The sequence below is a fragment of the Vitis vinifera genome, chromosome 4, assembly GCF_030704535.1.
Source record: "Vitis vinifera cultivar Pinot Noir 40024 chromosome 4, ASM3070453v1".
In the NCBI taxonomy this organism is placed as follows: Eukaryota; Viridiplantae; Streptophyta; class Magnoliopsida; order Vitales; family Vitaceae; genus Vitis; species Vitis vinifera.
The window spans coordinates 14002692-14029106 of record NC_081808.1 but is presented as its reverse complement, the minus strand read 5'-3'; the positions used below and the strand labels follow the sequence as shown (position 1 = coordinate 14029106).

Below are 26415 nucleotides of genomic sequence, written 5' to 3'. Positions count from 1 at the left end.
CATTTGAAATTATTGATGACATCTTACCAATAATATTAATTTGTTTTTAATCCATAGGTGAATAAGCCATCAAAGCATGGAGGGCCAAAGAAGGATCAAATGATCATAAAGAGCCCCCAACAATGAACTAATTAATGAGCAAGTCTATTGCCCAACTGCTAGAGTCAACTTGAGTCAGCCCAAGTAAGAAATCCAACAAAACCAAATTAAACACATTTCTAGAGAGCTCCTAGGTCATTAATGGTCACAAAGATGACAAGAAGAGAATTTTATCCCCCACCTCTGTGGTAGATCTCTATCTATTGTCATAAATCTAATAATTCCTCTCTCTAGGTAATCCAAAACGTACCAACCATGCACAATATATATATAAAAAAAAAAAATCTACTCCAAGATCCCCTCCAAAAACCCTGAAACCAGTAACCAATATATCTAGAATCTCTCTCAAGTCACCTATTGGATGCTCGCCATAGTGAAGGTCTAGATAATATTAGCATTAAAAAACCAATAGACTATCAAATATTTTGATAAGTAAATTAGCCGTTATAATTTTTGAATCAATAAGGTGTGAATTAGCCATTATAATTTTTGAATCAATAAGGTGCACAGTACCCTTTCTTAAATCTCCATGAGAAAGATCTACAACTAATCTAATTATAAAGTGAAACAAACTACAAATAAACAAAGAGAATTAGGGCTTGTTTGGCAACATTAGAAAAAAAACAATTTTTAAGAACAAATCTTAAAAACAGTTCTCAATTATTTTCAAGAATAAAGTTTTGTTTGGAACTCAAATATAAAAAATAGTTTTCTTGAATTCTTCACCATAAAAGTACTATAAATTTATGCATAATAAAAAAGTTTTTATAGTAGTTTCCATCTTTTCAATTGTAACTTAGAACACTAAACAAAAACACCTGAAAACACCTCAATTTTATTCTAAAAAACTATTTTTAGAACAAATTCTCAAAAAAATGTATTCTATCAAAAGTTTATCAAACATGTTTTGTAAGTTAGAAAATGATTTTTTGTTTTCAGGAGAGAGACCAATTTCCAAACAGGCCCTTAGCCATTATAGGCATACAAATTAAGTCTTTCTTAAATATAAGAACCATAAGAATGAAGACTTACACAGGTAAATAGTATAAAATGCTTGAAGCATGTGTTGAGGTGAGCCTCCTCCTTAAGACTTACGATTTTCTGAAAGTGAGAGTGATAAATGTGGGCATATACCCGGAATAGACGTTTGAATATCGTCTTCACAACTTCCCTAAAGTTGGGAGGAAAAGGTGCACCTACAAAATTAAAAGTAGCCGATGAAGTATAGAAATAAAGTGAAGGGAAAGCTACAGATACCAGCCTGCTCACCCTCCAGGCATTGAAAATAATAACAACTACAACACTGAAGATCCATTGGTTTGTTTCTTGGGAGGGTGGTACTTTTGACTTTATTGAAAGGAAATGAACAGTATAAAGGTTTTATATAAATCTAATAACAGATATTACCAAGCTTCTGAGGAAATATGGATTCATCATCAAGCTGAGCTTCAATCCAATCCATCAAGTATTCAACATATTTTGGAGCAGAAACTTCAATAGGCTTCTTGATTTGTACACCATCAGCCCACCTATACTCATACCTGTAAAGCACAAAATAAGGAATTATCACATTTATATCAATGCACAAATAGAAGGTTTTCAATTTGATTCAATGTCTTTATGGTCAGCAACAACTACATTGGTAATTACTACAATAACATAAACAACTTAATTAAATAAAGCCCTTTCTGTGGTCTAGACTACCCCATCAGATGTGACACTAGATACGTCATTGACAATACCCCTTGCAATGATAGCGGGCATGGTAATCCATGGATGTCAATGCTCTATAGCATACATCCTTATATGAATATGCTTATTTTTCTTATTATTTTATATCAATTTCATGTCTCTCATGGGATGGGTTGTAAGGTCTTGTTTGTGGTGGAATCAAAGTCCTTCAAAATCTTTATTGAAAGGTCAAAGGGAGGATAAAAGGTAGAGTGTTGGAGAGAAGCAGTTTTCCAGCTGGATCAAGTTTGGGGAGAAGAGTCTATCTCAATTGCCAGAAGGAACAGAAACTTGTTGCAATGGTGAAGTTAAGCTTCCTTATCTCAAGAGTTCGGGGGAAGGGAGGGGGGGGAGTGAGGGGGGTGTCTATTTGCTTGAGTTGCGAAGCAATGGTAAAGGGCTTTACCTTAAGTGCTTTGGTTGCACTAGAAAAGGGAAGAATTTTTTTTTTTTTTTTTTTGGCTTTTCCAGAAGGCAAAGGCTTCCTAGGAAGATGGGATAACCTAGCTAAGAAGCTTCGTTGCCTAGAGATTAGCTGCCATAATTGAGAAAGCCCTCCTGTTGTATCTTGTGTTGATAAAAGGGCTAACCCAAGGTGGGTGATAAGGAGTGGTAGGTTCAGCTTAGTGAATTGGAGGTAAAGCAACTAGAGGACTCCTTATGGAGTTGTTTAGTGGGGAGTGCACACACAAATTGAGTCTGCCAGTATGATTTTGAAAGCTAAGGAGACCTCTTAAGATAGACATATTTGAATAGTTTTCATTTTTCTTTGCAAATATCATTCTTTAATTAAAGTTAACATTTAAAAAGATTTTAAGACATATCTATATAGTCTTGACCCTTGAGATATTATTCTTTAATTAAAAAATTAGTATTTAGAAAACTAGACAAGGCATATTTTGATACATTTTTAGTGAGAATTGATACTTACCTTTTCACTTATCAAATTCATCATTTTTATTTATTTTGATAATTATATTTTTAGTGCCAAAATTTTTACTTCTTTATTTAATTTGAAGATAACTTGTCCCTCCTTTTGTGTGGGGCCATGTGACATGTTAGAATTTAATTTACTAGAATCATTGTCAAGTGATAATTTTTATTTTGTTATACTTGTTTTGTATTATGTATTTTTTTTATGACACATGACAACCAATAAGTGGTTAAAATTTTTACCGACCTACAAATGCCCCCCTTCAAAATTTGTTCATGCACACATATTTGAATATGTAAAAGTTGGGAAATTTTGCATGGCGATGTTAGTGCTAGCTAGTATTTACAATGGGCTAAGGGAAATTTCATCTTCCAATTCACTGAGCAAGTGTGATGCATCTTGTGAATTTTTGACTTTTTTTTTTTTTTTTTTTTTGTGGACAATTTTACTCAATTTCCCAACAATTCTTTTGGGCAATTTTGGGTTGCAAGTATAATGGCTTGTGGGCAATCCCTTTGCATGGCAATGCTGGTTCTAGCTAGTATCCACAATGGGCTAATGGAAATCTCACCGTCCAATTCACTGAGCAAGTGTGATGCATCTTTTCTTATCCATTATGTCTACATGTAGTTTATTAAATATTTTAGCATGCATTTCAGTCATCCAACTCAATCTAGTACCCCTTTGATGGTCAAATTCAGTAGAGTGGATGGTCAAGCACTTCAATGACCCTAATGCTCATGGTTTGTTTAAGAGTTCTAACTTATGCTCATTGGACATATTACCCAAGTTCAAGGATCAAGCAAATATTTTATGTGGCAATAGGGACATGTCCATATCTTGGACAAGTTGTTTCATTGGCCTTCACTCTAGCTACTGGACATTACGCCAACAATGATGTTTATATCATTGAAGCTTATAGTCCTTTCACATTCAACAAACAATTTGGCTTCTATCAAGACATACTTGGAGAATACAAAGTGAGAATTTGTACTGTTAGCTCAAATGAACATTTTCAGTTGTGGGTGTTCTATATAGGGCTTGAGACCAAATGCCAAGGTAGAGTTACCAACTCATCCTCTTAAAGGAGCACCTTCAATTACAGAGGAGTATTTTGTTTGGTGGTCCAAAAAGTTCAATATAGAAGTACTTGGTAAGACTCTAGCTTCGAATCCTCCCACCAAGATTCCATATTCTAATCCTCTTATAAGGTTCTAGATCTTGACGTTTGAAAATGCAAGCAACCTTGTGATGACAAGGTGCCAGTATTGAAAGTTCAACCTCAATGTGTTGAGGAAAAGGGTATTAACCATCCTTGTGAGAAGCATTTGGGTGAGAAGAGTGCTCTTATTGGTTTGTTGTGAACCAAGAGGAAGGTCTGATGGCGAAGTAATGAGTGATAGATGTTGGTTTGTTGTGGAATCAAAGTCTCAAAATCTCGTGGAGGCAGTCGATGGGAAGCTACAAGGAATCATCTTGGAGAGAAGCAGAGGTTTTTCCTTGTCGATTTGGTTTGGGGATTTGAGTTTGAGTTGTTTGCTAGAGGGGGTGGAAGCTTGTTATAAGAAGGAAAGAGTTGGGAGATTTGTAAAAAGTTAGGAGGATGAGGGAAGGAAGTTTAGGATGGAAAGGCGTGCTAATGAGGAGGGTAGGTTCATCCTGTGTTCTATTCTTGATCCGGAAGCAAAAAGGTTTCGTTTAGTGTTCCCTGAGAGGAAAGCGATACTTGGGGTTGGGTCACTTTGGCTAAGAAGTTTCGTTCTCTTGGTTTTGCTGCCCCTCTTGAAGGCAAGGCTGGCTCCGTTTCTGCAAGTGATAAGGCTAGTAAGAGCAGTATAGGCCAGGAAGAGGATGAAAAAAGGGCATTTGTTGTTGTTGCTAAGGCGACGGTAGGAAGGTTAGGAGATGTGATTTGGCTTCAGCTTGGGGGTAAAGAGTTGAGAAGTAGGGAGAAGCAACTGGGGCATTGTTTGGTTGGCTGGTGGGGAGAGTGTCAAATTCGGTTCCAAAATTGGCTACATTAAGTAGCTAGGGGGTGCATCACTAGAATCTAAAGGGGGGGAGTGAATTTTATGAAGTTGGTAGGTGCAAACATTTTGTTGGAGTTCGAGAACACTGAGGAGGCAAAGAGAGTGTTGAAAAGGTGGGTTTGACGCTGCAAGGAGAAGTTGTTGCATCTGAAGAGATAGGGGTCGGAGGTAGGACGCGTTCAAGTAGGAGAGCATGCTAAACAAGTCTGGGTAAGGGTGGTGGGTCTTCCACTACACTTCTGAAATCGGGAGGCGTTCAAAAAGATTGAGGACTATTGTGGGGGGTTCATTGTTGTGGATGAAGACTGTTAAGAGAGAGAGAGAGAAGAAAACCTTGATTCTCATTCATTGTGTTTACTTACAATTGAGAAAATATATATATACAAGGCTAGGAGTCCTAACTACCATACATGTGACCTATATTAAAAAGGAAAGATTGTACACTATAAATCCATTATATTCAACACTCCCCCTCAAGCTGGAGCATATACGTCATATGCACCAAGCTTGTTACAAATGTATTTAATCCTAAGACCTCTGAGAGATTTAGTGAAGATGTCTGCTAGTTGATCATTTGAATTAACAAAACTAGTAGCAACACATCCTGATGCGATCTTCTCTCTAATGAAGTGACAGTCAACTTCAATATGCTTGGTCCTTTCATGAAAGACTGGATTGGATGCAATATGTAATGCGGCCTGGTTATCACAGATGAGTTTCATCTGTTCATCCTTTCCAAATCTCAACTCTCGAAGAAGATGTCTCAACCATATGAGTTCACATGTTGCCAAAGCCATAGCTCGATACTCAGCTTCAGCACTAAATCTGACCACTACATCTTGTTTCTTACTCTTCCAAGATATTAGATTACCTCCAATAAAAACACAGTACCCTAAAGTGGAACGTCTATCTGTGGGTGAGCCAGCCCAATCTGCATCTGTGTAACCAACAACCTGAGTATGACCTCTGTTCTCGTACAACACACCTTGGCCTGGTGTACTTTTGATATATCGAAGAATGCGGATTACGGCATCCCAATGGCTATCACATGGTGACTGTAGGAATTGATTAACAACACTCACAGGAAAAGAAATGTCTAGACGAGTAATGGTGAGATAGTTCAATTTACCTACGAGCCATCGATATCTCCCAGGGTCTCCTAAAGGCTCCCCCTGTCCTGGTACAAGTTTGACATTTGGATCCATAGGTGTGTCTATCGGTTTACAGTCTAACATACCAGTTTCTTCCAGGATGTCTAAAGCATACTTCCTTTGGGAAAGGACCACATCAGAATTGGATTGAGTTATCTCAATTCCCAAGAAATGCTTGAGTTTCCCCAAGTCTTTGGTCTGAAAGTGGGTAAAAAGATGTTGCTTTAGTTTCTGAATACCATCCTGATCACTACTTGTAATGACGATGTCGTCCACATAAACAACCAGATAAATACACTGCCCCAAGGAGTTATGATGATAGAAAACTGAATGGTCTGCTGTACTGCGAAGCATGCCAAACTCTTGAACAACAGAACTAAAACGGCCAAACCATGCTCGAGGAGATTGTTTCAAGCCATATAAAGAACGGCGTAACCTGCACACTAAACCAGACTCCCCCTGAGCAACAAAACCAGGAGGTTGCTCCATATAAACTTCCTCAGCAAGTTCACCATGAAGGAAGGCATTTTTAATATCCAACTGATAAAGAGGCCAAGAACACATAGCAGCCATGGAGAGAAGCAAGCGGACAGAAGCAATCTTGGCAACAGGGGAGAATGTGTCACCATAATCAGAACCATAAACCTGAGTATAGCCTTTAGCAACTAAGCGGGCCTAAGGCGATCAACCTGACCATCAGGACCAACCTTAACTGCATAGACCCAACGACAGCCAACTGTAGATTTACCAGAGGGTAAAACAACAAGATCCCAAGTGCCATTAGAGTGCAGAGCATCCATTTCATCCACTATTGCCTGTCGCCAGCCTAGATGGGAAAGAGCTTCATGGGTGCTCTTTGGAAGAGAAACAGAGGATATAGCAGAAACAAAAGCAGAATAGGGTGAAGATATTCGATGATAACTCAAAAAATTGTAAATAGGATGAGGATTACGAGTAGAGCGAGTACCTTTCCGAATAGCAATGGGTAAATCATTAGGAGAAGGCAGAGCCGGGGCAAGAGAAGCCGAAGGGATAGGAAGTGAGTCAGCAGGTGCCTCAGCAAAAGGGAGAGAAGCAGCGACACGAGGGCGACGATGATAAACCTGAAATGGTCGAGGAGGCACAACATCAGATGGGAAGACAATGGGAAGGGGCAAGACTTTAGAAACAGGAAGAGACTCAGAAGTGGTGGAAAAGAATGGTGAGTCCTCAAAGAAAGTGACATCAGCGGAGATAAAGTATCAATGAGTCTCAAGGGAATAACAGCGATAACCCTTCTGAAGTCTGGAATATCCCAAGAAGAGGCACTTCATGGCTTTAGCGAAAAGCTTGTCCTGTCCAGGAGTGAGAATATGAACAAAACAAGTACAACCAAAGACACGAGGAGGAAGGAAATAAAGTGGTTGGTCAGGGAAGAGAAGGAAATGAGGAATCTGATCATGTAAAACAGAGGAGGGCATACAATTAATTAAATAACAAGCGGTAAGAACAGCGTCCCCCCAAAAACGAAAAGGAACATTACTATGGAGGAGAATAGTATGAGCTGTCTGAACAGAATGTCGATTCTTGCGTCCAGCTACCCCATTTTATTAAGGAGTATGAGCACAAGAAGACGGATGAAGAATCCCATTATGAGACATAAATGAAGTAAATGGAGCTGAAAAATATTCCCTGGCATTATCACTGCGTAACACACGAATAGAAATATTGAACTGGGTCTGGATTTCAGCATAAAATTTTTGGAAAATAGAGAATAACTCAGCTCAATTTTTCATTAAAAATAACCAAGTACATCGAGAATAGTCATCAATGAAAGTGACAAAATACGAAAATCCTAAAGTAGACGCGGTCCGACAAGGACCTCAAACATCAGTGTGGACAAGCTCAAAAGGAGACTTTGCCCGATTATTCAAACGCTTTGGGAAAGAGATACGAGTATGTTTCCCAAGCTGACATGACTCACATGAAAGAGACGACAAAGTGGAAAAACGAGGGACCATCTTCTGGAACTTGGAGAGACTAGGGTGGCTCAAACGACTGTGAATGAGGAGAGGAGCATCAGTGGAAATGCAAACTGTAGGAGATGAATCCGAGGTGAGGTGATAGAGGCCTTGAGACTCACGTCCTATGCCAATCGTCTTCCCCGTAATCCGGTCCTGCAAGGTCACAAATTTATCAGAAAAGGAAATAGAGCAATTAAGAGTACGAGTGATTTTGCTGATGGAAATAAGATTAAAAGGACATTCAGGAGTATAAAGGACAGAAGTGAGAGGTAGAGAAGGCAGAGGAAGGGCCAAACCAATACCTTTAGCTACAGTTTGAGAACCATTAGCTAAGGTAACAGTAGGTAAATCAGAGGTAGTAGTAATAGAGGAGAAAAGATCCTTATTACCAGATAGGTGATCAGAAGCTCCAAAATCTAGAATCCAGGGTCCAAGAGAAGATGTGTGGGTAAGGCAGGCAGAAGCATTACCAGGCTGGGCAACAGAGGCAACAGAATTCCTGAAATGCCTGAGATGCGGAGGAGCTCGGAGGCTGAGGCAACTGAGAATCAGAGGACTGGGCCACATGGGCAGTGCGAGGAGGTCGTCCATGTAACTGATAGCAACGATCGCGAGTGTAGCCAAGTTTATTGCAATAGGTGCAATGGGGACGTTGGCCTCTACCTCAGTTACCACTGCGTCCTCCTCGAGAGGTAGTGTGAGAAACTAACACAGAAGAATCTGAAATGCTATCAAATGGCAAAGTCTGAGTGGACGAGATACGAAGGAGGCGAGCAAACACATCATCCAAGGACGGAACTGATGAACTACCAAGAATTTGATCGCGGACAGGCTCAAGATCCGGACGGAGGCCAATAAGGGTAAGGACCATGAAGAACTTATCAAGCTGTGTTTGTTGAGCCCCAACATCAGGAGTAAGAGGCATCACAGTCAAGAACTCCTCCTTAAGAGAGGCAATCTGGCCAATATAAGTAGATAGATCCAAGTCCTGTTGGCTGATATGGACAATAGCAGAAGCCACCTTATAAAGACGTTGGATATCATTCGTGTATAATCCTTTGGCCTGAGTCCAAAATTTAAAACAAGTTTTGTAGGCCCGAAGATGAAGAAGGATCTTGGGATCAACGGATTGCCATAATACACTACATAACTGGGCATCTATCTTTCTCCACTGTACGCGCTCAACCTCAGGGATATCTGCCTCCTGTGTAACCAAGTAATCCTCATATCCTTGTCCCATAAACCAAAGTTCAACAGAGGCAGACCAAGAAAGATAATTTTCACTGCCAACCAATTTCTCCAAAGTAATCATAGGAGATCCAGATATGACAGAGAAAAAAATGGAAGTTTTAGTAGCCATATCCACTTATCTGGAGAATGAAGTATATTTGGATCGAAGAGAGCCCTAATACGGCTTCAAATGCGGTTGAAGAAGGAAAAACCGAAGAATCGCCCGTGTGAGAGACCAAATGGAAAAGAAAAAACAACTGTGGCACCACCGAAAAGGTAGAAGAACACTTCCCAAGGCACGTGCAGGGATTAGGGTTGAGAAAAAATAGCCGGAGGACGTCGGAAAAACTATTCGGAGGGCCGGCGGAGGCAAAAGAACCCCAAAAGAGGCACGTGCAGGGCTCGGATGGCAGAAACAGGTATGAAGGGTGGCTAGTCGACGTCAGGCGAGGCTGGAGGAGGAAGCGCGTCGCCGGAAAGTGGCTCATGCGCCCTCACGCGCCGGCGCGTGAGATGCAATCACCGAACGGAAAAACGTGCATGGTTGGCGCGTGGGTGGTTTTCTGGCTCCGGTGCTTTGGGAAAAATTGGAGATCTCCTCCAGGCGCTCCTTGCGGTGTGGGAAAAAGATGTCACCTGAAAAGTTCGTCAGAAAAGTCGCCGGCGGTGAATGTTTTCTGACGACGATTCGACCGACCGGAAAACGTTTTCTGACGACGATTCAACCGATCGGAAAGCTTTGGGGTCTAGGGAAGGTGACCGGAATGAAACACGGTCACAGGATGGTTTCCCGAAATCGATGACACGGGGAAACTGGAAAGAATTAGGTTTTCTTCCTTGGCTCTGATACCATGTTAAGAGAAAGAGAGAAGAAAACCTTGATTCTCATTTATTGTGTCTACTTACAATTGAGAAAATATATATATACAAGGCTAGGAGTCCTAACTACCATATATGTGACCTATATTAAAAAGGAAAGATTGTACACTATAAATTCATTATATTCAACAAAGACATAAGTCATTTTTCACAACATCAGTGAGCTAGGCTCTTGGTGAAGTCAAAGGGGAAAACTTACCTAGGTTGTTACAATTGGTTGTAGATTCCTCTTGTTTTACAATCCAACTATGGTGGGAAGTGTCACCATAGGTGTCAGTAGTGGTTATGATGAATAAGAAGCATAAAAGTGAGTGGTTGAAGGTTAGGGATGATTGAGGGGATTCATGCATGGGGAGTAGTGTGGGGCTTGCACAGCTACCTTTGCAATCTATTGGGGGTAGCATGTCGTGTTCAAGTGGTGAAGTCAGAAGCAGAGAGGTTGTTGACTCTTGACTTGCCTATTATAGGTTCTGATAATGTCTAGGAGAAGTTTCAGGAAAAGGTGGGAGGGGTAGAGCAATTGGAAGGGGAAGGCATGGTGGGGGAACTTTAAGTAGAAAGGGGAGTGGCCTATGGTTGTGGGCAGATGGGCCATAATTGGCTCTATAGACACGAGGTTTGAGTTAGACTTTGGAGCCCATGGGGCTAAAAACCTGGAGTTAGAAAGGGATGGGCACATAGCCCAGTTGGGGCCTAGTTTGGGTCGTGCCTTGTTGGAGAAAGGGGGTGGCGGGCCTACTTTAGTGGAAGTGGGCCAGCCCAATCACAATGCTTTGGAGCCAGTGGGTTCGACCCAGATCAGTGGTGGTGGGAGTTTAAGAGGGGCTACGGCTTTTGGGAAAAGTGTTTTCACTAAGGAGTGGATGGCCGATTCGGAGATTCTCAATGGCACGACAACTGCAGAGGCAAAGGGGTTACATTTGATGGCCTATCGTGTAACTCTAACTAATGAATCCCTACTAGAGGAAGCTTCTAGGTACCCTTCTTCTTTGCCTCGTTCTTTATACTCCTTGGGTGTTCGAGGTTTTCCTTCTTCTTTCTCTGGGGTGCAAAAGGCATTGGTTGTTGCTGGTACAAGTCACGATGCTCCTATTGGGTCTGCCAATGAGGAAGGGGAGGCGACCTTTGACCCATTGAGGGTAATTTGGCAAACAGGAGAGTGAAGGATTGTTCACCTATGTGGGAGCGGGGGGATGAAGAGGGTGTTGACAGGGCCTTTTCGATAAGGGAGTGTTGGAAAAAAAAAATCTTGTCATTTCTTTGAAAATTTAGTACAAATATATATACAACTTTCAAACTTGTACAATAAATGGAAATAGAATAAGAGAACTGACCTATTCCTAAAAATTCTCCTACCAATCCTCTAAATTACATCTTCCCTGATTTACATAGTCAACTAATCTAAATATGCACCAAATCAGGAATAAATCAAATACACTCCACAAAATCAGGAATACTTTTTGGATTCCAACACTCCCCCTTAAGCTGGTTCAAAGATATCTTCCATTCCTAGCTTGCTAACCATAGAATTGAATGTAGGATTCTAAACTCCCTTTGTGAAAACATCTGCTAGTTGTAGTTTAGCTACAACGAATGAAGTGCAAATCAATTCACTATCAATCTTTTATTTAATGAAATGTATCAATCTCAACATGTTTAGTCATGTCATGTCGTACTGGGCTATTAACAATATTGATTGCAACCTTGTTATCACAATACAATCTCATGGGATTCTCAAGATTAACTTGTAATTCCCTTAATAAACCTTTTAGCCACATGAGTTCACAAATGTCAAGGGTCATGGCTCGAAACTCCGCTTCAACACTAAATCGAGCAACTACATATTGCTTTTTGCTTCTCCAAGCAACCAAGTTATCTCCCACAAAAGCACAGTACCTTGAAGTAGATCTCCTATCAATAATAGAACCTACCCAATCTACATCTATGTAAGCCTCAACTCTAAGGTGATTATTGAAATAATCCAGTTAGACTTTCATCGCTTCTTTCCTCAGATGCAAACTCCCCTCTCCCAAATCAGTTGAATCCTCCCCTTAAACTGAAATCCATAACCTCTTCTCTTCTAACCATAACCTTTCCTCTTCCTTACTACTAATCTCCCCTTGAAAAGGAACTAAAGACACATTGCTAAAAAATTAAGACTCCCCTTCGCAAAATTGAACATCCATGGAGACATAATATTTGCCTATAGGAGGATGAAAGCATTTATAACCCTTTTAGAAATTAGAGTAACTAAGAAAGACACATTTAAGAGCATGAGGATCAAGCTTATCCCTTTGATGAGAGTGTATATGAACATAACATACATAACAAAAAACTTTAGGACAAAGATTCAAAGCAGAAGGAATATAATGAAACTGTGATAACATTCGCAAAAGAGTTTGATAATCAATGGCACAAACAGGCATTCAGTTGATGAGAGAGATAGTAGTCATGACAACCTCAGCCCAGAAACGTTTTGGAACACTCATAGTAAAGCATAAAGCCCGAGCCACCTCCAGAATGTGGTAGTTTTTATGCTTTGCTATGTCGTTCTATTGTAGCGTGTATGTACGCGTTGTCTAGTGGAGGATTCCATTTTTATTGAAAAAATAAGCAAGGGACTAATTCACAAACTCACAACCATTGTTAGAGTGAAAGAATTTAACCTAAATATTAAATTGTGTGAGTCATTTTAGAAAATTGAGGAATAACATGTAGAACATCATTCTTAGTATTAAGCAAATATACCCAACTCACCCTAGTACAATTATCAATAAAAGACACAAAATATTTTTGATCCGAAGCAGAAGCAATAAAAAAAAGACCCAAACAACTGTAAAAACACAAGTAAAAAGAATCAAACTTTTATTGAGACTTATTTTGAAAGGCACATGATGATTTTTAGCATAAGTGCATTGTTCGCACCTTAAACTAGAAACTAAAACATTTTGAAACAGCTAAGGAAATAAACGTTCCAAATAAGAAAAAAATGGGTAAGCTAATTGGTAATGCCATAAAAGAATCTTTTCTCTATCAAATGTCTCTCTTGCTACTTGAATAACACTGTTAGATTTAGATTGCAACTCCCTTGCCCCCTCCAAGTAGTATATACCTCCCCTCTCCTTACCAATGTCAATCGATCTTTGTAAGATTGTCCTGAAACACACAATGAGTAGAATTGAAGGTTACAGAACAATTAAGATATTTGGTAATCTTACTAATAGAAAGAAGACTATTAGAGAGACTAGGCGCAAGTAAGACAGAGGACATGGAGAGTGTGGGGGAAAGTGAGACATTCCCGACTCTTGAAATCGACATAGGAGTCCCATTAGCAACCTGAACAAACTTAACAAGTGAGGGCCTTAGAGAGTCAAATAAGGAAGAATGACTAATCATATGATCAGTGACCCCTGAATCAATAACCCAAGTGTTAAAGGCGTCAAAAATAAAAGTCAAACCAGAATTACCTTCTTAAGAAGATAATCGAGAAACTTGAGAAGCAGAAGCTAAAAGAGTAGCATCGGTAAGAGTAACCTAAGCAGATTTTTTATTCTTCCTTTCAGCATGTTTAAGCTTGTACCACTCCGAATAACCATGTTTCTTCCAACAAACATCTACCGTGTATTTGGTGCTATTGCAGTAAATGCAGCAGCGAGAAGAAGAGTCAATATAAGGAGTAAAAGGTGTTAGCTATGTGCTATTCTTATGGATAGCCATTGCAGAAGCCTCAAAGTGATCTTTTGTTCCCCTGGTGACCTGCCTTTGCTCTTCACGATGAACTAATGAATAGGCTTCCTTTAGACTTGGTAAAGGAGTGGTGGCCAAAACACGACCACTAACTTGATTCAAACTGTGATCAAGACCTAAAAGAAATATGTAAACCCGATCCTCAATGATACACTTCCTTTGCTTCTCAATATCAACTACACATGTCATATCATTGGGCCTTCGATAATCAAGCTCCATGAATATTGAGTTTAACTAATTGTAGTATTCTATAAGAGGGTGACCAGCTTGGCATGATTGAAAATATTTCTTCATCAATTTATATACTTAAGAAGAGTCAGAGACATCAAGATAGCTCCTCTTGACTATATCCCAAACCTCCTTAGTCGTTCCACATTACACAAAGTGTGACATCAACTGGTCAGTCATGGAATTGATGAGCCAAGACTTGACTAGAGCATCTTCGACCTCCCATTCATTATAGTTTGGATCATCCTCTGCAGATGCAACCTTCCTTCCTGTGATATATCCCTTCTTCTTCCTGCCATCAATACTCATTTCCAAAATTTGAGACGAACCACGACAAATAGCACCATCCAACTTAATAGAAATTGTTTGAGAGGCAATCTCATGAATGGTCACAATTAGTTGTACACAATTGTATATCATAGTTGTACGTACAGTTGTGCACACAATTGTACATAGCTATACAGATAGTTATACATAGCTTGTAAACAACTAACTCCTTTCCCAATGAAAATCATTTGGAAGTCATGGGTGCAACCCAAAGTGAGCTTCTTTCCTTGGGGAGCAATATGGGGAAAAGCTTTAACCCTGAACCAAATTCAAAAAAGAGGATAGTCCTTAGCAGATAGATGTTATCTATGCCAAATACATGAAGAATCTATAGATCACATCATTCTCCATTATGCAAAGACAAGGGTTTTATGGGAGATGTTCTTTACTATTTTTGGGTGTCTTGGGTGCTTCCCTCTTCAATTAGGTCAACACTTCTAGGCTGGGATGGGTCCTTTGTGGGCAAAAAGAGAAAGGAAGTTTGGAGAACAGGCCCCTTATGCATCTTCTGGACTGTTTGGAAAACAAGAAATAGAATTGCTTTCGAAGATGACGTGTTTTCCATCCAAAGACTAAAAAGTTCTTTTGTTTGTTTTCTTTGGTCGGAGACTAAGTGGTTTATAAAGGATGGTCCTTTGACATTAATTGGTTTCATTGATTGGTTAGGCTCTCGATGAGGGTGGGGACGTTTTTGTACCCCCATTTTGATAGTTTTTTTGTTCGAGTTGTGTGGGGGTGGGTGTATTTAGCTTGTATACCCGAGGTTGCCATTTTGGCACCTCTTTTTAATTTATATACTCCTCTTTACTTATCAAAAAAAAGAGTACTCATTGAGATCGTAGATATTGAGAGCAAGGCTCCACTTCCTAAAGTTAGGGAGGATGAAGATGGTTTGAGAGATTGTTATTGGCAACACAAAATAAAAAACCAAGACTTCATGCCTTTGACTGAGAAGACCTTCTAATGGTTGATGATAAAGAAATTTTTCTAAGGTGTGTCTAGCTCATCTTTACCATTATAAGAAGCTCAAGAGATGGTAAAATATTCTTAACCCTACTCCCTTTGTCTTTATTAGGATAGCTCGTTGATATTTTTTTTCCTTTATTCCATTGTAGCTTAAAGATATGAAATTTGTCTTAAATGAAAGTGATGTTGTAAGTACAACCTCTATTGAAGGGTCAAACTCATTTGATCTAGCAGCTGAAGGGATTGAGAATTCATGTTTTAAAATCCCTCATACTTCAATGGCACCTGACACTTCTCATAAGATATCTAAGCCACATCCCCTTTTGAAGGACGTTGAGATTCGTGTTTTACTGGTTGATTCTTCCAGCAACCAAAAGAGGAAGTCCCATATTCCTAAGATGAAAGGAAAATGTTCGCCTTCCATGGTTTCTATGTATTGTGTTAGTAATGTGATTTCCCATAGCTACTAACAAATGTGGGATAGATCATGAATGAAAGTAGTCAATACTCTTAATGACGTTTATGCGCTTTATGCTGAGGCTAAGAAGATTTTGAGTGCTATTATGAGTACTAGAGTAGTGGATTCATCTTTATTTAGAGCTTGGTTAAATGTTATTTTGAGGAGGCTAAGCGATAATATTCCTTATATTCTATATAAGAAACAAGATATGAATAAGTTATTTCATTGATACATAGATCATGTATATCAATTTAAAAAAAATTCCCCTCTTCCAGCACCAATTCTTCACAATTCATCAAAGCTATACATATATTAATGATCCATTAGCAAAGATTGGCTAGGGAAACTAAAGACTGAATTTGATAGGAAAGGACAGACTAGTTCTGTAGGCTTGACATGGGTGCCTAGGAAAACATCCAACTATTCCAAGATATAGAAAATATTCAATCATATCAGTGGCTTGTTAGTAGCTCTTCCAATTGTTTGTTAAACTTAGTTTATTCATTTCTACATATTTGGACAATGATGAGTATTTTTAAATACCCATATCTAGTTGGTTTACATCTAAGTCAAGCATGGTTTAGGTCTTAAAGAAGCAAGTTAATCTTTTTTCTTTTTTCCTGATGACAAATAACAAAGTAATATATTAAAAAATGATATAAAAGGTACAAAGGAAGGATAAGAAATCCTCCCAAAACAAAAAACTAAACAATTGGAACAACCTCCAAAATACTAAGTAAACCTATACACCATATGGAAAGTACATAACCTCTCCTTACTAGCCCACACCTTTGGACCTACATACCGACAACCAATCAAGTTGAATCACATTAAGGGGAATGCCCTTAAAAGTTGTGGAGCAAAAGGCCCAAAGGAAGTAAGGAAATGAATGGTAATCCCAAAGAACCTTTGAAATCTTCACCTTATCCTCAAAAATCTAAGCTTTGCTTTCTTGTCACACAACCCAAATCAAAGCCAAACAAGCAGTTTACCACAGTACTAAGACTCTATCGGAGCTTTAAAACATCTTTCTTTTCTAATTTGATCCCACCCTCCTGTTCAAGATTTAGAGGGAACTCTGACTATATAATCCTTAAGTAACCAAATCCCTTGTCTATCCTAGAATCATATTTTCTTAATTAAACTTAAACAAACTCTCATACCCTATTTTCCTTTTTTTTGATAGATAAACACACAGAATATATATTAGAAAAAGGGTACTTAAGAGGCAACCCGAAGCATACAAGGAGTATACAAGAGTCACCAAAAGGCAAGGACAAAAAAAACAAACACTCACTAGCCCTCAACAAGAACCCAACCAATCAACAAAGTTAATTAAAGATAAGGGTCCTACATCTAAACAAGACTTAGCCTAAGACCAAAGATTACAAACAAACGAATTTTTCATTCTTTGAATCGACAAATCCTCATTTATCCAAAGTTATCCTGATTCTTTCCTTCCAAATCGTCCAAAATAAACAAAGAGGAGCTGCCAACCAAGCCTTTCTACGCTTCTTGCCCACAAAGGAAACAAACCAACCTAAAAGAGTGTCTCTAGCCGAAAGAGGAAGGACCCAATTAACACCAAACAAAGTAAACACAAGCTCCCACAAAACCCTTGCTTGGAGCAATGAATAAGAATGTGATTTATCATCTCCTCTTCAGCACAACACAGGAAACATCTACTAGCTAAGTTCCACCCCCTCCTCTTGAGTTGATCTAGGGTTAGGAACTTCCCCCATGACGCTTCCCAAGCAAAAAAAAACTCACCTTAGTAGGAACACAAGGGCTCCAAATGATGCTCCATGGAAACAAGACTGCACAACTAGGATCAAGAGTATTATAAAGGGATTTAACAAAAAAATTCTCATTCTTTGTCTCTTTCCTCACCACCCTGTCCTCCAAACCAGCAGCTAGTCTCTCTCCTTGAAGAGTCGAAAGGAGCCTCTCCACTGCCTCCACCTCCCAATCATTGAAAGATCTAGAGAATCGGGGATTCCATCCCCCCTCTTCCCCCAAGGAATCCCAACAATCTGCTACCCACGCATCTTTAGAAACCGCTAAGGCAAACAAAGAAGGAAAAGCATCACGAAGGGTATTATTCCCGCACCATTTGTCCTTCCAAAATCTTACCCTTCTACCATCCCCTACAGAAAAAGTAATATTTTTAAGCATCAAGGAACCTTCCTTTCTAATTTCCTTCCAAAACCCCACCCCATAGCCCTCCCTTACTTCACGGGTACTCCACCCTCCACATTCCTCCCCAAACTTCCTACAAATAACAAGCTTCCACAAGGACTCCCTTTCAACCGCATAGCGCCAACTCCACTTGCACAAAAGGGCCCTATTGAGGATAGAAAGACTTCTAACACCCAATCCACCCTTCTTTTTATCTGAACAAACAATTGCCCACTTTACATGATGGGGCCTCTTCTCCAAAGCTCCCCCACCCCAAAGAAAGTCCCTTTGGATTTTCTCTAGTCTCAATTTAACAACTCTTGGCATACGCATCAAGGACATGAGATAGATTGGCAAGCTAACCAAAGTGCTCCGAATGAGAGTAATTCTCCCTCCCTTAGAAATGAATTGCCTCTTCCACAAGGCTAGTCTCTTCCGCATCCTCTCTTCCACACCATCCCAAACCACCATCGATTTGTACGGAGCACCCAAAGGGAGCCCCAAATAAGTGGAAGGAAGAGCTCCCACTTTACAACCAAGCTCAAGGGCCAACAACTCTACGTTCTCTACTCTTCCCACCAACAAAATTTCACTCTTATCAAAATTGATTCTCAGCCCTGAAATGGCTTCAAACCACATTAACAACCAACCTAAAAAAGACATTTGCTCTTAGGAAGCCTCACAAAAAACCAGAATATCATCAGTGAATAACAGGTGAGTAATTTGGAGACCATCGCCACCCCTTCCCCTTATCCTACAGCCTGTTAGGAAACCCCCCCCTCTTACTACTCTATTAATGAGACAACTTAAAGCCTCCATCCCTATCACAAATAAGTAAGGGGATAGGGGGTCCCCTTGCCTTAACCCCCTAGTGCTTTGAAAAAACCTTGTTGGCGAGCCATTAATCAAAACTGAAAACGTAGCAGTGGATATACACCAACCAATCCAGCCAGCCCATTTCTCCCCAAAACCCATTTTTTGCATCACTATCAGCAAAAAATTCCAATTAATATGAATTTAAGCCTTCTCTAAATCCAATTTACACAACACTCCACTTTCATTCCTTTTCAGCAAAGAGTCTATGGCCTCATTAGCAATTAACGCAACATCGAGAATTTGCCTTCCTTCAACAAAAGCATTTTGGGTTGATGACACCACCTTTCCCACTACCTTCTTTAGCCTGTTAGCTAAGACCTTTGCAAGCAGCTTGTACAATCCTCCCACCAAACTGATGGGTCTAAAATCACTCAAATCATTTGCCCTACCTTTTTTTGGGGCTAAAACTAGGAACGTGGTGTTCAGTCTTCTGACGAATTTTTCCCTCTCAAAAAAATCTTTGAAGAAACCCATTAACCCATCTTTAACGAAATCCTAGCAGAACTGCCAGAATGCGTGAGGCAACCAATCTGGACCAAGCACCTTGTCCCCATTCAGCTCTGAAAGGGCCGAATACACCTCTTCCACAGAGAACATCTCCTCCAAACCGGCTGCCTCCTCAACCCCAATTCTGTCAAACTCCAAACCATTCAAACTAAGGTGCCAACCACCAGGATCCGATAACAGATTCTGGTAGGCCCTAACCACACCCCTCTGAATTTCTTGATCTTCTGACAACCAGATGCCATTAATTTTAATCTTTTTCAAACAATTCCTCCTTCTATTAGAATTTGCTATCCTATGGAAGAATCCTATGTTCTTATCGCCTTCCTTCAACCACGTTTCTCTTGATTTTTGTCTCCACGAAATTTCCTCCATAAGCGCCCACTTCTTGAAATCCTCCCTAACCTCCTTTCTAGCCTCTAACTCCTACTCATTTAAAACTCTTAGCCGCTCCAGATCATACCAAAGAGACCAAAAAGACACTCTGTCCAGAGCCAACCTCTTGTTCACCCCCACTGTTCCAAATACTTCCTTGTTCCAAATCTTCCAATTGTTTTTTAAATCCTTTAATTTTTCTGTCAGGATAAAGCTATAAGACCCACTAAAGTTGAAATCTTGCCACCAGCCCTTTTGCATCTCCTTAAACCCCTCCTCCTTCAACCACATATTCTCAAAACGAAAAGGAATTGCACCTCTCCTCACTCCACCCCCCATCTAACAGAATTGGAAAATGATCAGACGCCGCCCTTGGGAGTGTACATTGAGTCACCCCGCTAAAATGAAACTCCCAATCCTCCGAAACCAGAAACCGATCCAGTCTTGACCTGGATTGACCATTCAGCCCTCCACTCCACGTAAAGGGCCCCCCTTGAAAAGGCAAATCTTTTAAAGCCAACTCATCAATCACCTCTGAAAACCTTCTCATGGACCCAAACATTCTTCCTTCTCTACTACACTCGCTGGGAAATCTGATCACATTAAAGTCCCCTCCAATACACCATAGGTCAGTCCACAACCCTCAAATGGCACCTAACTCTTCCAAAAAAATTCTCTGTATCTTTTCAAGATAGGTCCGTAAACCCCCGTAAAGATCCACAAGAAGTCATCCTCGCAATTTTTAAAGTGACACGAAATTGAGAAGAGACCCACCTCCATACCTACTAACTCCAAAACTCTGTTATCCCAGATAACTACCACCCCACCAGCTGCCCCCCTTGCATTTACAGCTCCCCAACCTAAAAATCTTCCCACTCCAAGACTGTGCACTAACCCCTAGGTCATGCCTTGAATTTTAGTTTCCTGCAAACACACCAAATCCACTCTTTTCGACCTGATCAAGGCCTTAATTAACTTCCTTTTATTTCTATCATTAGCCCCTCTTAACATTCCAAGATAAAAATTTTAACTTCATCTAATGGTCGAGAATCTGGCCCCACCTCCTCTAACCAAAGAGTTCTCCTTGCTCGCATCATTATAATTAATGGATCACTCTAATTTTTCAGTTCCCGATCAAACTTAGTAGACTCTGTGGTTCCCCTCTTATTACTTTGCTCTCTTCTTCTCTTGGTCCTTATTAGCAAATTCAAAATTTCACCTTCAAACCCTTCCATTGAAAAACCCAGAAACTTGTTGAATCTCGCTAGACAGCTGTCGTTCCATCAACAGCCTTTCCCCTCCAGATCCTGTAGCAACTCCTCAACCTCACCCCCCACTCCTTCACCAGCCATAGTCTTCCCCCCCTCAGAGGCCATCTCCCCAAAGTTGCCATCAACCAAAATAATACTTAACGGGATCTGCTCCTCTCCACCATCCACGAAGGCCAACCCGCCGAAAGACCCCCCCTTCGTCACAACCCAACCGAACCTAGAAGGAGTAGAAGAAGAGAGCTCCCGACCCCCATAGAGAACGAAGGAGTTTCGACATACCTAGAAGCTGCACATAGAGCTTCGTCAGTCAACGACGCTCTTTCCACCACCTCAAGGGCCTCCAGTGGCATCGCAGCCGTCGTCATCCCTACAAGAGGATCCTTGTCTCCGCTTTAGCCTCTAACCTTGCTAATCGAAAACTCATCTTATGCCCTAAAGAAAGGGACTGAATACTCTTGCCCAATTAAAACCCCTCCTCCTGTTGTGCCAACACCTTCGGGCCCAAAGCCCACAACAAACTCCCCCTCGCTGCACCCTTTTAACTCATTTAGAGCAATGGGCCTAAAGACCCCACCCAAACCCACCTGCAGCTCCTTATCTTGTCCCTGGGCCTCCCCAAGGCCCATTCCAGTAGGCCCACATCTGAGACCACCCGACCCTAAACCAAGACCACCCAACTGTTTAAGAAAGACTTCTTACCCCCTCTCACAAGGACAGAAGAAGTACCTACCCCAACCCTCTCTTCAGTCTCTACGACAGAGACCTCAATAGGAAGGATGAATGGGTTGCCTCCAACAGACGACACGTCTTGTACCCCCAACTACAAGTTCAACTGCTCCACCTTCTCCCTTTAATTCCCACAACAAGCAGCACGTGAACTTCCCCCATCTTCTTCTCCTTCCCTTGAACCACCCTCCTCGCAGAATTTTCCCTCCAGCACCACCTACGTGAAACTAGGTGGAGTCTCCCACCACAAATGAAAGGAATAGCACCCCGACCCCACAACAACATGAGCAGAGTTGGGTAAATCCCTTTCCGCACACTTCACCAGGATCCGAGCCCACTACAGCAGACAAAGAATCAATATCTTCATTCACTATAACAAAGCCTCCACACCCATCACCGATTCTTTTAAACACCTCACGACTCCACAAATGAAGTGGGAGCCCAACCACCCTCACCCAAGCCTCATTAGCAAAGGAGTCTTTGCAAAGACACCCCACCTTTGGGTTCCATCTTTCCAAAATAAGAAAATTCTCCTTAATACTTCTTTTGCCTCTAGCTAGAACTCGGTCAGCCTTACTTGGCAACTCAAATTCAAACAACAAGAGTCCTCTGCCTAACACAGCAACCCTCAAACTTCCCCTTTAAAGGCCAATGTTGATGCGTCCAACTCCTTACGTAATCTAACTCAGGTAATGGAGCTGAATTATTACCCCACCAGCCCACCAGACACTGTCTCATCTAATCTAACCTTCCTCGCACTTCTCTTTCCCCCACCTATAATCAAATTGAATCACCTACTCTTCCCGATTTCGACTTTACAGCATCTGCATAGGACTTTGTCTCCACCCCCTTCACCCTCATCAGAACCTTTGGACATACCCTATTTTCCTCTCTCTAAAGCTTCATCACCACTTTCTTTGTAGTCTCAGCTCTAGAATCTTAGGTCTCTAAGTTGTCCTAACCTGCAAATCAATCTCCAAGCTCATCAAAAAGTGAAATAAATAAATAAATCTAATAAGTCATCCATAGGTTGACTACTTATAGCAAACTGAACCAAACTCCCTCCCTATTAACAGTGAACTTCAAATACTACAAATTTAGACTAAAGAAAAACATAGATTTACTTTCATAAATAAGTGGTAAAATTCCACATGCTTCAATGTGTTTCCACAGGTTTTTTCAAATATATGAAGTTTCAGAAACACTTTAGATTTGAATTACTTTCTTTAGAATCAAATGATCCAAGTCTTAAGATAACATTCTCAAGAATAGGAGTTTGAATGAGCTACTGCAGCAGCATCTGTGATCTATTTTGTATTTGGTGAATTAGATTAAATCTCCAAGGTAAGTATCTATTTCCTTATATATACTGGATGAAGCAAATGGAAATTTAAACATTAATGATACTAAAAACATGCTATTTTGGTTGATTTAGTAAACCATACTTGGGGCCAGCAGTCATTGTAGGACAGTTCTCTGGTGTACAGAACTCAGTGAGCGTACCATAGAGCAGATTCACCTGGTTGAAGAAATCAACAGCTGAAAGTTGAAAACATCCAACAACCCTGGATTAGAATTTGTCCCACAGTAGCCCTGATCCTACTTTTGGTGTGGCCTCAGAGAATTAGATACATAGAAAACCTTATGTGCATCAATAAGATGTACTCTACGATGTAACAAAATGAGCTAATAGAATAGCAGCATACATTTACCAAACCTAAAAAATTGAGGGGGAAAGATGAAAAGGAAACTGAGAGAGAAAGAGAGAGAGAGAGAGGGAGAGAGAGTACTATTGACAGCAAGCCACTCATTTGCATCTTCACCAGGAGGAAGTCTAACTGCTTCCCTCAGATTTCCACTACCTAAGGTGGCATCAATGTGCTTTCTAAGTTGTGCCCCCTGCATCAGGAAAAATAAGAACGAATAACAAAAGGGCATCATTCAGAGAGTTCTATGACATGATCATATAAGATCCAGAGTTATAACTCTCAGTTAGGCAATAGTTTTAGAAATTGAAAGAAGAAAACTGTCACATTTTTGGCAGTCTCTGATACAGTGCCTCCATATCACAACTGTTAAATTCTGGTTTATCTGAACAAAAACTTCCAAAAATACAACTAAATAATTGCCAACCTGGTAAAACAACATTCCAAAATGAATACAACATTTCCACATAACAGATGAACTATTACTAAACTGCAATTATTCATACTTTTTTTGTTTTTTTTTCTCCCAAGTTTAAGCACCTGTAGTGATTCAAACTTGCTCAGGAGCAGGACAGAGTAAGGAAGGAGTAGGAGCAACAAATTTGTGTTATTAGGTTGACCATGCAAATATGTACATCTCCAAATACATTAACCAAATATCTTAATGCATGATAGATATATCTACAAAATTTTTGGTATCGCACCAACAAGTAGATGATGCAGATATTTGCAACCTTTGCATGTCATGTCTTTTAGATATATCAACTACTTCGAAGTTTACACCTGTTTGAATTTCTTCGATAAAAATCACTTCAAAAGGGCAGGGACTAGCTAAATCAGTAGGTTTTATCGTGAAAGTGATCACAGAAGGAAGGAAATTAGCAACATTAAGCAAGAACTTATAGTTTCTAAATCATTTTGAATAAAATGAGATTGAGAACTTGAATCATGTGTGGCACCAAATACAGAAGGATCAGAGGGAGATGGAATGCTCAAATACACAAAATTTGGATTTACCCTGGCAAACCAGAGTTCCTGTTCACTAGAGGCCTAGAAAAGCCAACAGGGTAGCAGATCAGCTAGCAAAAGAGTTGAACCTCCCATTAGGAGCTTTTATAGGGGATTTTCAACCTTTTCAAATGATTGTAGAGTGCACAAGGCTTTGGAGATCCCATCATTCCTACTCTTTCCTCTCCTTCTGCTTGAAGGATAACTCTAATTTGTATCCCATTTCTCTTTTTCATTAGAAAAATAAAAAAGGTGCATTTCCTAGTTTTTCTTCTTCTTTTTTTTTCTTTTTTTTTTAAAATAAAAAAATAAAAAATAAATAAATAAATAAAAAAGAGGATCCAGTAGCCTGCAAATAATTCATAAATATCCCAAATACTGCAAATAAATCCTAAAAATTCAGAAAAAAAAAAAAATCAGAATTATTTTGGATGCTTGGTGACAACAAAGACTTGTATTTCAAACCCAACACAACCACCCAACCCAAGGAAAAGTGATAAAGGTTTTTCAAGGGAAGCTCACTCAGATGTTCTTTAGCTACCAGTCTTTCTTGATGGGGAGGCAGCTTCCGAGGGGACATTGGAAGTGGCAAAGGAAGTCAGGGGCTCTGGTGCCATATGGCTGAACAAAAAATGCTCTTGTTTTGTAAGAACGTGGGAGTCTCTGTGGAAGAACATGAAAAAGAGATTCTAAGAATCCTAATGGAGATTGAGGAAAGAAGGGACTCTAGTCTAGTAACTCAATTTAATCAATGAAGAGGAAGGCAAAACCAGTTCAAGGAAAGGGAACTCAGAAAATTGTTTAGCCCTGTCAAATATGGGGGTAATGGAGGGAAAGAAGCAGGGATGTGGAAGGTTGGTCTAAGATAGAGATTTCTAAATGAAGTTTCATATTCTATCTTGGAATGTAAGAGGCTCACATGATCCAGATAAAAGGAGGGTGATCAAATCCTTTGTCAGGGTGAAGAAGCAGAACCTAGTTTATTTTTAGGACACTAAGATCAGTGCAATGGCTACTAGGATAATAAGAATCTTAGGGGTGGGTTAAGGGTTTAAATTAGGTTTCTCATGATGCTAAGGAACAGTAGGAGGGGTTTTATTGATGTGGGATTTTAGGGTTCTTAAATGTCTCAGATTCACAGTGGGGTTTATTTTATTTCCTCTTTCTTTAGAAATTGTGAAGATGGGTTTTAGTTGGGTGTTCTCCAATATTTATGGCCCACTAAGTGAAAAGGAGAGAAGGGAGATGTGGGAGGAGTAAGGCTCTGTCAAAGGGCTTTGGGAAGAGCCTTGGTGCATATGCAGGGGACTTTAATGTTGTGCACTATCCCATTGAAAAGAGGAACTGCAGTCGGATTTGTCCAGCTATGAAGGGATTCTTTGGATTTATATAGGAGTTTCGAGTTCATGGACTTGCCACTTGTTGGAGTGGTCAGGATGGCAGTTCTAAGTCTCAGCTGGATCGGTTCCTATTTTCTGGTAATTGGGAAGAGCATTTTTCTCATGTATCCTAGAAATTAATGCCTAGGCTGGTGTCAGATCACCCTCCAATCTTCTTGGACTTCGGGGGAATTGGGAAAGGTAAGGCTTTGTTCAGATTTGAAACATGTAGTTAAAAGTGGAAGGGTTTGGGGAGATGATCAAGGATTGGTGGAAAAATATGAAATTGGGTGCACTCCTAGTTTCCTGCTCTCAAAAAAACTGCAAGCCTTGAAGACGGACCTAAAAAATGGAAAAGAGGTCTGTGGCAATGTATTTGTTAGGAAAGAAGCTACATTGGAGAAGACAAGATGTTCAGATAGTTGAGAAAGGAAGGGACCTTTATCATAGAAGGACACAAAGAAACAAAAAATGGCTAAGGATGCATACAACCACTTAACCATTTTGGAAGAAGTTTCCTGGAGGCAAAAATCAAGGGCTCTTTGGCTAAAGGAAGGGGATAACAATGCAATATTCGTTTATGATATGGCTAATGCACACTAGAATT

General features: G+C 40.1%; 1 protein-coding gene across 3 annotated transcripts in view; it reads right to left on the bottom strand.

Moving 5' to 3' along the window:
- Positions 1-26415, bottom strand: part of LOC100260402 (MOB kinase activator-like 1A) — a 63748-nt gene that overhangs the window by 13027 nt on the left and 24306 nt on the right. For all 3 annotated transcript variants that reach the window (XM_003631810.4, XM_059736333.1, XM_059736332.1), the window contains exons 3-6: positions 23506-23614; positions 23161-23254; positions 1507-1640; positions 1132-1295 (exon numbers count right to left, since the gene is read on the bottom strand). In XM_003631810.4, the coding sequence (XP_003631858.1) occupies positions 1132-1295; positions 1507-1640; positions 23161-23254; positions 23506-23614 (501 nt within the window). The remainder of the gene's footprint in view (positions 1-1131; positions 1296-1506; positions 1641-23160; positions 23255-23505; positions 23615-26415) is intronic.